This window comes from Microtus pennsylvanicus, chromosome 8, assembly GCF_037038515.1.
Source record: "Microtus pennsylvanicus isolate mMicPen1 chromosome 8, mMicPen1.hap1, whole genome shotgun sequence".
In the NCBI taxonomy this organism is placed as follows: Eukaryota; Metazoa; Chordata; class Mammalia; order Rodentia; family Cricetidae; genus Microtus; species Microtus pennsylvanicus.
In genome coordinates this window covers 56,578,935-56,591,977 of record NC_134586.1, presented here as the reverse complement: position 1 = coordinate 56,591,977, position 13,043 = coordinate 56,578,935, and the positions used below count along the sequence as shown (strand labels likewise).

Here is a 13,043-nt window from a genome sequence, read left to right as displayed (position 1 = left end):
TTGGGCCTGTGGTGACTCAGTACTTCCTATCAAACGAGGCCTATCCTATTTAGCTTTAATGACCAAGCCATCTGAGAAAAAGGCCTAGGCTGAGGAATTGCCTAGGCTAGAATGGCCTATAAGCATGTCTGGGGAGTAAATAATAATTATTTACAGGACCCAAGCAGGTGTGAGCAGCATCATCCTACATATGTGGTCCTGAACTATATAAAAAAGCTAGCTAAGCATGAGCCTATGAGCAAGCCAACAGGGAACGTTCCTCTACAGTCTCTGCTTCAGGTACCTGCTTTAACTTCTTGCCCTGACTCCCCTCAATAATAGACTAAGACCTGGAAGGTTAAGTTGCTTTAGATCCATATTTTATCACAACAGAAAGGAAACTAGGGCAAGGCCTAGTCACTTCCAGAGCAGCTGGGAAGCAAAGACCAAGGATAAGGTTCCAATAACCCCTGCAGAGGCACACTTCCCACGACCTACACCCTACCATCTAAAGGCTCCGTCTCCCAGTACTACCAGAGACAATGGAAACAAGTTTCAGCCCATGGTCTTAGAAGCAACATTCAAGCCTAAGAAGAATGTCAAGTTCTTCAGTATCAACTTCTCAACAAGCTTGTCATCAGATAGGGGTGAAAAGGATAGACAGAACGTAGTCATAGATACATACGCAGTTCAGCTAAGTCCCCAGGAGCTGGAGCTCCAGGGCTCCCCTAAATGAGGCCTTGAACACATCCTACATTCAGGGAAAAACAGAAATGCACTTTGCAATCAGGGGTCGGGTAGAGAGTGGCCTGCCAGAGCTGGCAATGGCACAAGCAAAGACATACAGGGAAGGAATGAGGTTCCTGAGGTTCAGTCACAAAGATCACTGGTGGGTATATTTAAAAATTAAGGTACAGAGCTGGGCTCCACCTGATGAGGCTTCCGAACGACAAAAGGCTAGAGTTGACTCTGCCATCAACTGGAACCACTGCAGCTTCTGAAAGAGACTTAGCCAGGATTTTTCTCTGCAGAAAAGAGTCTGGCAAAGGAGAAAGAGGGACTTGAGATAATGAAAGCACGGAGGAAGTGTGACAACACAGGAGTGCAGATTAGGAGTGGAGGCTGAGATGTGTACTTGCTGGAGAGTGGACAAGAGAGAATGGATACTGAAGACACTAAGGGAGAGAAATTAGTTAAGACCTGTCTGAAGGCGCAGACAAATGAAAGAGCAATTCACAGAACAGCAAATATAACACATCTCACTGCATAAGCCAAAGGGAAGAGCACGTTTGAATATAGGCTTGGGGAGAGTCTGAAAGGATTCCTGAGAAATTGTGAACAGTTGGCATTTAAAAATAAGATGTATTCTGCAAGAAGAAAAAGTCACAAAGTAATGGAGAAGAGAAAAGATGACAGTGAGGCTCTCAGCCTGGCTTGCTGGAGAGGAGGTGTCACTGCCGAGCTAAGAACAGTCAATGTGTAAAGTGTTCCGAATGCATCCAAGTAGTCTGACCCTCTGCCACTCCAGAAACAGAGGTGGCTGCACATAGGGGAAGAAATCAGCAAAGGACCCTGTGCAAGAGCCCAGGAGCAGACTGGAGGAAGGAGGTCACTTCTCAAATTCCAGAAAGGGACAATGTGCTGGCTATTCTTAGTTGTCAACTTGACTACATATGGAACAAAAACACCAAAATGAGATAACACTTGTGAGGGATTTTTGCTTAATTTGAAATAGGAAGATCCACTTCTAATCCAGCTCTTTGGGGTAAGAAGACAACCCTTTAACCCATATCTTGAGGCAGGAAGACACACCTTAAATTCAGATCTTTAGTGCAGATCTAATCTGGGCCACAACTTCTGCTGGAAGCCTACATAAGGACGTGGTAGAAGAAAACTTTTGTTCTTTGCGGGCTTGCCCTTGCCTTGCAAGTCCATCCCTTCACTGGCATTAGGGTCTATTTCTTTGGGATTCCAGCATATACACTCAAGACCACCTGAGACATCCAGCCTCGTGGACTGACCCCAGCTACTGGATTCCTGTACTTTCTGTTCACAGTCAGCCATTGTTGGATTAGCTGGACCAAAGCTTATAGGTCATTCTAATAAATAAATCCCCTTTATAAAGAGAGAGTGAGAAAGATTCATTCTATAAGTTTTGTTACTCTAGAGCAGCGGTTCTCAACCTTCCTAATGCTGTGACCTCTTAATACAGTTCCTCATGGTGTGGTGACCCCCAACTGTAAAATTATTTCCCTTGCTACTTCATAATTGTAATTTTGCTACTAAGTTTAATGTAAATATCTGATATGCAGATGGTCTTAGGTGACCCTGTGAAAGAGTCGTTCGACCCCCAAAGGGGTCACAACCCAAGGTTGAGAACCACTGCTCTACAGGATCCTGACTAATACAGGCAACAAAGCTGGAACAGAGGCAGAAAAACCCCAGCATCAGACCCAAATGAAAAGGTACTGTGGCTTACAGGGACTCCCTGAGCACATGTCACATGCCAGGTTCCAGCTAAATGCATTTTCTGTGCATGGCCATTTTATACTGGGGGGCTGGAGAGCCACCCATGATCACAGAGGACCTAAGTGCTAAGACCAACACTCAAACTGAACCCTAGCAGCAATAGTGACACCTGTACAAAGGCAGGCAGGAACGTGGAGCTCCCTGGAGGGGAGAAAACCATGCCATGCCAGGGCTGGCTCAGGAATTTGCAGCCACATTGCCTCGGATAAGCTTTATGGAGACGGAAGAGGAGGAGCAGTAACTAGGAATTCAGCAGCAGTCAATATGAAAATTAGTGGATTTTCAGCCTCACAAATGTTACTATCTACACAGCTGAGAAGTAACAATGTGGAGGCAGTTTTGTCAGTTCATGAAGTAAGGTGTCAGCTCTCTTATGGGCAGGAGAAGTGTCACCATGGTCACTAGGGATAAGAAATGGCTTGCAGGCCCACCAAGTCTATGTGACCATGTTCTGTCCATGCAGTACAGTACCATGTTTTCCAAGGTCTCACAGGCGCCAGGCACTGCGCAAACCCTAGACAAGTAGGAGACCAAATCTGTTCTGTGCCCTCTCCCTGCCTGGGTCCATGGATCCTGTGGGCCGGGGCACTGGCTCAGTTGTGTACCAAGGCAGTGTCAACCGGCTGATCTCTAGAGCAAACAGTTTTTACCTGACATCTCATTGAGTCAAGCTCTTGGGGCCCAGATACCCCAATCCTTGAAGAGACACTGCCTAATCCTGCAGTACTGAAGACTCCTCTCCTTGCTGGGGCTGTTGCCTTGGAGACAGCATTCCTAGTCCTTCAACTTCTTATGGGCTGAAATTAGACCCACCGGCTGCTCAGCACAGATGTAAATCCCAGAATGTCAGGACAAGAAAAGCCCTCAGGGACCTCCAACACCAAGCACGGCACATGACACCATGTGCAGCACACACAAGTGCCTGCTTGGGGTCAGGTGGGTGACAGAAGCAAACAAAACAGGCCTAGCAAAGAAAAGCAAATCATGTAAGGCTATATGGTGGGAACAGTGCTAAGGGCAAAAGGGGGACAGCCGCCTTGTCGCTCACACAAAATGCTGCCATAAGGAAAGACACCAGACTGTCAATGGGTTTTTTCCTCTTCCAAAAAAGCTAAGAATCAAATTATGTAAAGCTTCCCAATTTTTAATTGGTAGCAATTAATTCAAACCTATTAATAACATAAAGTTTCTGGGCTCACGGTTGGGGGCAAGAAAACCAGCCAATGTCTTCAAATTCTATCCAGCTAGTATCATACTGATCTGTAGCAGACACTGAGCCATATCTAAGTGACTCCTGCTTACCAGGCAGAAGGCAGTAGGCAAGTAAGGGATAGTGATTGGCTCAAGCAGGAAGTAGTAGGAAGTGAGTAGGTCTGCAGGTGCCACTGAGAAAGGCTTCTTCAGAGGGCAGTCCCTTACCACAGTCCTAAGGAAGAAGATTCAGCCAATCAAAGGAGGAGAAGAAACCATTGGTCCAGAGGAGGGAGCCACAGGCCAGACCAGAGAAGAGCTGAGCACAGTAGGAGTGTTGCCCGTAGCCCATCTGCATGGAAGGGTGCCAGCACATGAGCTCCCGGTGAGTCTGGCACAGCAATAGGCCTTTAACCCAGAGGCAAAACTTGACTGTGACACAATCAGCCCTGACTCTGCAGAGTCTGACAGAAGAAACAGAGATAAGCTGCTTTCAAGAGGGGGACAAGCCAGGGCACAGGGACAAAGTTTTCCTGCCTGTCTCCTTTGAACCTGAGTTTTATGACCATTTAACAAAAATTTGTCCAGAGAGGAGGTATGGACTGAACTGAGGGGAAAGCAGCAAGATAAGAACAGGGCTGGAGAGGTAGCTCAAGAGAGCTTGCCCAGCAGGCACGAGGCCCTTTGATCCAACCCGGTACAGGTGGTTTCCGGAAGAGTAGTAATGACAAAGGGATACTGAAACAGAGACTGCTGGCAAAGTTTGTCACTGAAGACTGAAAACAGAAATGAGGGAGACTGCTAACACAGATGAGGGACTGGAGGGCAGAAACAGGAGGAGGGGCGCAGGCAGGTCTCATGTGGACAGTGAATTAGATGCGCACACAGCCCATGTGCTACACAAGGGGACATGGACAGGCCGTCTGTGACTGCTCTGGGCTGGGAACTGACTCCAGAAGTTATCAGCTAATGAATGGGGTGGAAGAGAATGACTGACGTTGGGGTACAGGAGGGGCAAAGGGTAGAACCAGAAAACACCCTGAAGCTTCTATCAGAGCCAGGCAAATAAGCAGTGTCCTAGATTGCTTTCTGTTGCTGTGATAAACCACTCTGACAGAAGCAAGCTTGAGAGGAAAGAGTTCATTTCAAATTACAGGGCGGGAACCACAAAGGAAAGCTGCTCACTAGCTTGTTCAAGGTAAGGTCAACTACCTTTCTTGTACAGCCCAGCGCCCGCTTGCCTAGGGATGCTACTACCACTCACAGCGTCACACTCCTTCATTGGTGAGCAGTCGAGAAAATGCCCCCCAGACATGTCCACAGGCCAGTCTGATGGAGGTAATTCTTCAGGTGAAGTTCTCTCTTCCTGACAACCAAAATTCGGCACTACAGACAGCAACTGCAGCTTTCATCCTAGACCAGAAACACGAAGAAAGGGCAAAACTCTCCCTGGCCAATGGCAGGACTTGCTATCCTCAAGGATCAAGGATGCCTTCAGAGCTACATCTTAATTTCCCAAATGAAGGCAACAGCCTTCCAACAGCCACCCCTACATCTACATTGCTGTTTTGGGTTCTGTGACACAGTTGAGGTACACTGCAAAATTTCACCTTACATGAGGGTTAGCATCCTCAACTCAGAAGGTCAGATGGAAGTCCCTGCATCTCTTTATGCTGTTAAACATTACCATTGGATATATAGGGGTCAAAAGCAACTCAAACTGTGTGCATATCCCTCGACTGCGATCTCACACACTCTGAATCTGGGAATTAGGAGTCAGGGGAGAGAGTACCAGGGGAAAGTCTGGGCCTACATATCCTCTGCCTCCACAGATGATGAAGAACAGAAGGACCTAAAGGGCTCTGACTGCCAACAGAACTTGCTCTTCTTTGTCTTCTAATGCCTCAAAGCTAGCCACAAGGTGTGACTGCTGTCAGAGCATTGATCAGAACATTGAAGCACTCAGACCAGGAATTGGTGCACAATGTGCACTCAGGCAGTGTGTGCTGGACTCTACATCCTAACTCAAGACATCTTCATTGCAAAGGGGAAGAGAAGCTAGCTACCTGTCTCCTGGATTTCCAAGTTGGTGTTTCCTTTTGCAGCTCTTTCAAACTATAGTCACCTGTCATAAATCAAAGAAAACTTTCCATCTGAAGAACACTGGAGGGAACTTATGCACCCTTGAATGCACCTGGGCTAAATAGGTGCACAGAAATGCTACATCCTATCTGTCCCCCCCTCCAGAGTCAAGGCCTTTGTCCAGGTCTTCCAAGATGGTTAGTCTGTCTCACTGCCTTTAACCAAGTCAAACTGAGATGAATGATACAACCAGAGAACAGACATGGTAGAGTGGACAGGATCCTAAGCACAGAATAACAACTTTCAAGAGCAAAAGACATGGAACAAGAAAAGAGGGTAATATAGAACATGATTACAGCACAGATGTGGGACATCTGAGGAGCCAAGCTCAACACTCTTGACAACAGCATGGTGGAAAAGAAATTTGCTGCACAAATATGACGTAAGTCCATAAAGTCTTGGTGAGGCATAAATCTCATGCTCAGCTGCCAGTGTCAGCTTGGATAGAAGAGGTGTCAACCCATTAAAGCCAAGTTTGGAATCACAAATGCACAGCATAATAAACCAGACATTCCAATCTTTAAAAGTTAATCTTTGTCCTCTTGGAATTTCTAAGAGATAAACAGTATACAAGAGCTGAAGGAAGAGGAGACAAATGACTAAAAGGTTAAGACCACCAAACCCTTAAAGGGAACCTACACACAATTTACAGCTAACGTGCTTAACAAGGGAAGGCTCAATGCTTTCTCCTTAATCACAGGCAAGGACATTACTCTTACCACTTCCATTCAACATACACTGCTGAATCTTGCTAGTGGAATAAGAGAAGAAAAGGAGGGCTGGCAACATGGCTGAGGATAAAAGCACTTGGCATACAAACCTGACCTGAGTTCAATCCCCGGGACCCCCTCCCCGGGACTGGAAGTCGATAACCAACTCCCAAAAGTTGTCCTTTGACCTCCATACTCTCACATGCACCCAAGCACACACATTAAGATTTTTTAAATGAAAAAAAAAAGGCATCCAGCTTGGAAAGGAAGAAGTAAAAAGTCATTTGCATCATTTGCAGACATCATCTTAACCATAAAATAATCTAAAGAATCAACAAAAAAGCTGCTGGGATAAAGGAGCTCAAAAGTCTGCAAGATCAATATATAAAAACCAACTACATATGAGCAAAGGAAAACGCGAGGACAGAATTAAGAAAATAATTTCATTCACAATAATACCAAAAGAATAAAACTCTTTCAAATACACTGAAGAAGAAAATTCACACTGATGTGCACTCAAAGCAAAAAGTATTGCTGAGGAAACAAGGAGAGGGACACTAACTGGAGATACTTTTCAAACACACAGGCAGGCAATGCCACTGTTAAATGTGGGGACTGGGAAGATGGCTCAGTAGATATGGCAGACATTCTGGTCTGCAAAACCCAAGTATTTACTATGTCCTTCCTAGGATTATTCTCTCAATCTCAATTTTAAAACTACCTTCATATATACCATACACGAAAATTAACTAAAACAGATGATGGACCTAAATACCCCAAACTATCAAACTTTAGTAAGAAAAAAAAGGAAGACATTTTCATGATTTTTAAAGTAGACAAAGTTTTCCTAGATACAATACCAAAAGTACAATCGATGGTTTTTGAAGTTTAAAATTATAAACACTGTACTTCAAATACTGTTATAAAAACAGAAGCAAGCCACATACTGGAAGGGAAAAAACGCTTCAAATTAGAATGTAAGAAAGGGTTTGGATTCAGCAAAAAGAAAACATTACTCAATGATAAAAAAGACAACCCAATTAAAATGGGAAAAGGCCTGAATAAACATTTCACCAAAGAAAATATGTGGGCAGCAAATAAGCCCATAAAAAATGCACATGGATCCTTACTAGAGAGACACAAATTGAAACCACTCCATGGATGCTATTTCACAGCACTGCTAGTCACTACCAGCAAAGCAACATCAAGAACAAATGTGGGAAGGATATGAACTTGGAACGCTCAGGTATTGCTGGTGAAAACAGAAAATGGGATAGCCACTTGAGGAACAACCTGTAAGTTTCTTAAAAGGTTAAACTTAACATTATAAAAACGACCCAGAGAACAGACTCTTAGGTTTCTATCCGTTGGAAATGACAACAGACAGCAAACAAATGTCTACAGCAGCTTTACTCATTATAACGTGGAATTAGGAACAATATAAATGTCGCCAACTGGTGACTGAATAAATGCATGCGCCATAGATCCATACAACACAGCAGCCTTCACCAACTACGACTTTTATGTGACAGGCATACACCACCACTAACAGCAATGTCAAAAACGTTTAGCAGGAGCTGGAGAGATGGCACATTAGTTAAGAGAACTGGCTATTCTGAGAACCTGGGTTCAATTCCCAGCACCCGCATGGTGGCTCACAACTGTATGTAACTCCAGTCCCAGGGGATCCAATACCCTCTTCTGGCCTGTGTGGGCATGGCACATATGTGACACATACATACATGAAGGCAAAAATATTCATACACATAAAAGTTAAAAAAAAAGGAATAAAAGTTTAGCAAGACTGGATGTGGCTTAGCAGTAGAGATCTTGCCTAGAATGCATTAGACTCTGGGTTCTATCCCTACACTACAGAAAAAAAAATCACACTAAGCAAAAGAAGCCAGGCATATAAGATATGCAAACCCACCTACACGGATTATCCAAAAAAGGCAAATTTATAGAGGCAGAAGGAATAATTGTTACCCAGAGCTGTGGATAAGCAATAGGAAGTGTCCTAGACACACGTAGCTTTCAGAGCTCACAAATGTTCTGTAAGTAGATATGGTGACAGCTGCCCAATTCTGTACATTTACTAAAAAATCTTGAAATGATATATTTAAAATCTATCTCAATACAGCTTTTTTAAAAAAGAAAAAAAACAAAAATTGACATCACCCAATCCTTGAAGACCGCTCCTGACTAGAGATCCAAACTAACATGTTCACAGCCTTGCCTGGCATCCAGGATCCAGGCTGATCCTGCCACATGGCAAGCCTTGTCAAGCATCTTTACCCCTCATGGTGGCCAACCATGTTAATGTTGCCTCAGAGTCAGAGCCTGAGCCAAGTCTTGCACTAATTCACTATATGACCTTTGGGTTACTTTCTGTTGCTGAGCCTGCCTCCTCCTTTGTGAAATTCGAATGACATCTAACCTCTAAGACGGATGAGGACAATGACACAGCACAAGGTAGCATGTGCAGAAGAAAGGCCCTTAACACACTTGGCACAGCACTCAGCACAGTAGACATATGTATTCTTCCCAGGACGGGCTCAGGTCATACCTCATCTACGTCCCTCCTCAGTGAGGCATTTCTCACCAACCCAGTTCAAACAAGCCTAAGTCCTTCTACTTTTTGCAAGCTTATAATTTCTTCTCAGAAACTACAGCTTTTAAATTTTTTGCCTTTTGGTTTACCTTCCAGCCTCCAAGATGGCAGAGAACCTGGCTTTGTTCCTCATCCCTGTAAGACCAGACCAGTGTCGGGTAAATAACACACTGGCAGCATTTGCTGAGTAGCTCAGGTAGTGTCTGGCAAGCAGCCTCCCTGGCATCTGAATGTTTTGAGATTGTCTCCTGTGTATCTGACTAATCTTTCATCGTATTTCCCTTCCCCAGCGGTCCAGGACCTGCCTCATAGGTGTAATGAGTAATGATAAAGTTTATCCAGCCAGAAGGATGGAATGAGCCTGGAATGAGCGTAGGCACCTAGCTGAATAAGTTGGCTCCTGAAGCGTGTGGTGCAATAGGAGGTGACTAGCTGAAAAGAAGTTGTTTGGGAACTAGAAAAAGTCTGGATTTCAACAATCAACCAAGTTCAGCTGAATTAGTAGGATGGCAGCTTATATCAGGTAGGAAAGTAAAAACATTTATAAGACATTGTTGCCTTCTCTTATAAAACCATGAGATTCAATATACTGACCAAAACAATCTTCGTGTATTTCATGCATGCTTGCTCTGAAATCAGGAGCTGAATATAATTGCAGCATTTTGCATCAATTAATTTTTTTTTACCTTCCACAGAATTAGGGCTTGAACTCGCTATGTAAATTTATGCAAATTAATGTGCAAATGAGCTAGGCCCTAACACTTGATTTTAAGGAAACAAGAGCACTGGGATCAGGCCCCAGGGATTAAATACAAGTGGTCTCTAAGAACATTTAAATTTTTTTGAAAGAGCTAGGGCAGACAGTCTCTTTTGGAATCTACCCCTTATTGACTTCTCATGTGTTCAACTGCTTTATTGATCTGATTGTTTAAATATTTGTTACTGATTTTTTTTCTTCTCCGTCTGAAGACCAGGTAAACTCCTTAACCTTCAAGTAGCTACTAATAACAACAGGCCCTGCTCCAAATATTTCTTTACCTTAATGTCCTTTCTTCCACCTTCCTCATTAAATCCGGGCACACTAAACATGGCTTTTCCAACATGGGGACAAGACCTCACTGACTACCCCTGGACGAGCCACTTAGTCTCTCAGTTTAACTAGAAAAGGAAGCTAACAACTACTGATGCTCCCCCAGTTTACTCACCTGTAAAACTAAGCAGTATACGAGCATCCCTGTCAAGCCAGGCAGAAGCAAAATCACCTGGCTGTAGCGAGCCCAACAGATCTAGATTAGTCCCAGGTGGTACTCAAGCGTGCCTTAGGAAGTCCTTACCGTCTCCAAGCTCGATTTTCCATCTTTAAATTGTTTATACTAGGGTATGGAAGGATGGCTCAGTGATTAAAATGCTTACTGCTCTTCAAGAGGACTTGAGTTTAGTTCCTAGCACCCAGGGTCGGCAGCTCACAATAACCTGTAACTCCAGTTTCAGGGGGTTTGACACCTTCTTTTGGCCACGCTGGGTACCTATATGAATGTGGTACACACATAGACAAGTGAGCATGTGCACTCACACACAAATTGTTTCAAAAATGAGAGAAGATAATTTTAAAGATTTTATACGCTACAGGATGATTATGAGAACTAGAAATAGAAAGCCAGAGTCACCTCCAATGCCACTTCTCGGAACCTGTGGACTCAGGCCTGCAGAGCCCTATTGGACCAAGACACCCAGTGACAAAGTGAAAATTATCCTGAGCCAAGGCCACCTTCCTAAATTCTACCTTAACTTCCCACCTCGGCCTTCAACAGAAGGTATCTCCCTGCACTTAACTCTTGCCACAAGCCAAGTCAACAATACCACCTGGGCAGTACCAAACGTGCTGCATATTCTGAGAGGCCTCCACAAAAACAGGCTGCATGTCTTCTCCACAGCTGTCTTGGTTTTATCTCAAGTGGGGCAAGTGAAACTCAACAAACAACTCATTCAAGTAAGGTCATACCCGTAAGGAGCTCAGATGTCCAAGCCTTGGAAGTCTTTTTCTGAACCTCCTCTCTAATTCACAGAACATTCTGTTTAAATCTGATTTATTTCTTTGGGTTAACTGATATAAGCACCTAACAATTATTCACCAAGTACCTACTATGTGTCATGCCCAGCACCCACTATGTGTCATGCACAGAAGTTTTAGAAACAGCTCTGGAGTTGACCTACTTTAGTCCTGGACCTCCTGCTTTGTTAACTATGTGACCTTAGACAAGTTCTGCCAACAGCACCTCAGTGCTCCATAAGTGACAAAATAGGCTAAGAGACCAGATGTGGTGATGTGGGACTTTAATCCCAGCACTCAGCAGACAGAGGCAGGCAGATCTGGGATTTCTGGGCCAGTCTGAGCTAAATAGTGAGGTCCTGTCTCCAAACAACACAAAAGATGAGGGCACTAACAATTCTACTTCTCATAGCTCTGTTGAAAATTAAATAATACGTGTAAAGGGCTGCCACTTTGTACTAAAACGGGAGCTTTTATTCTCCTGAGTTCTTGGAATAACGTTATGAATCACACAAGAACTTCAGCCAAGGGAGCAGCTAAAGCTCTAATGGGAAACACAATAAACAGTTTTGTTTTGTTTTTCAAAAACAAGTGCTGTGAAAATCATAAATGTGTGACCGTGGTGTGGGAAGCTGCTTGAGACTCTGTGGTCAAGGAAGGATTCTTGGACGGTATCTGAGCTATAACATGATGACAGTCAGATTAATGACAACTGAAGAAACATCAAACAGCTGGCATCTTCTGGGAAGAACATGGAGGTCCTGAGGCAAAACAAAAATATGTATAAAGGTGAGGAACAGGCCAGGGAAGGGATGGACAGGTCAGTGTGCACCAGGGCAGCTTGTAAAAGGAAGTGAGACATTCCCTCCTCTTTGACATGGTGGAGATCCACTATTAAGGTTTAAGATGAATTGTGGATGAGGTGTATGGTAGCTAAAACTCCCCATTTTGGGGCCTCACGAAGGCACGTGATCAAAACTGGAAATGGGGAACACCTTCAAGAAGTGCTACAGCACACGCAACCAGACGCACACGCCAGGAGAGGTGGGGTAGTGAGGAACAAATCCGGAAACGTGAGAGCCAAGGTGGTGGAAACCGACTTGAGGCTGCCGGCTGCCCCTGGGTGCCAGCGGCCTCCCCTGTCTATCTGGTCCCTAAACGGCGTCTCCCGCTCCCGCCCGCACGCTCCTCGGGCCCGCGCCCTCCCGCCGCGCTGCTCACCCGGATGCCCTGCAGCACCCGGACCCGCTCCTCCTCATCCATCTCGAAGGACACCCTTCGGGCCTCGGCGCTCTCAGCGCTGCCCATGACAGAAGTCGGGCAGGGCGTGCAACCACGCGAGCCGGTTCCACAGCAACCAGGACGACGCCGCTCAGCGCACTACGCTCTTCTCTCAGGACACAGGCCAGCAACACCGAGTTCTATTGGCTGCTGCTATTGGCGCGCGTTGTATTGTGGGAGTTGTAGTCTGGTATTCTAGCGCCATAAGTGGCTGGGGGCGTGGTTCTCATACCCTGGTGAAAATGGATGGAGGGTCTAACAGATACTGAGGCAAGGTCAAAGTTTCTTGTAAATGTTATCCCGGAAGTAAAGTATCGGTCTTGTTCTGAGAAGAAACTAGCAAAGATGCTGAGGCAACTGTCTATTGTCTATGTTCAGGTTAAGAGGTATTCAGTTACCAAGCACTGAGCAAACCCATTCCCAATCCCCATGCCCGCCTTAGTCTTCCTAGGCTTAGGTCATTAAAAAATAAAATAAAATAAAATAAAAAAACGTGAGTAAGTGAATTTAGTGTAGTGCTGTAATACTGTAAGACAAATTAATAAATCAT

The 13,043-nt window shown here is 44.8% G+C and overlaps 1 protein-coding gene across 2 annotated transcripts in view; it reads right to left on the bottom strand.

The window, feature by feature from the left end:
• Positions 1-12,622, bottom strand: part of Chchd6 (coiled-coil-helix-coiled-coil-helix domain containing 6) — a 228,973-nt gene extending 216,351 nt beyond the window's left edge. For both annotated transcript variants that reach the window (XR_012911615.1, XM_075983530.1), the window contains exon 1: positions 12,434-12,622. Coding sequence is in view for 1 of the 2 variants with exons in the window: in XM_075983530.1 (XP_075839645.1) it covers positions 12,434-12,520 (87 nt within the window). In the remaining variant the exon portion in view is untranslated. The remainder of the gene's footprint in view (positions 1-12,433) is intronic.
• Between the last annotated feature and the right edge of the window lie 421 nt (positions 12,623-13,043).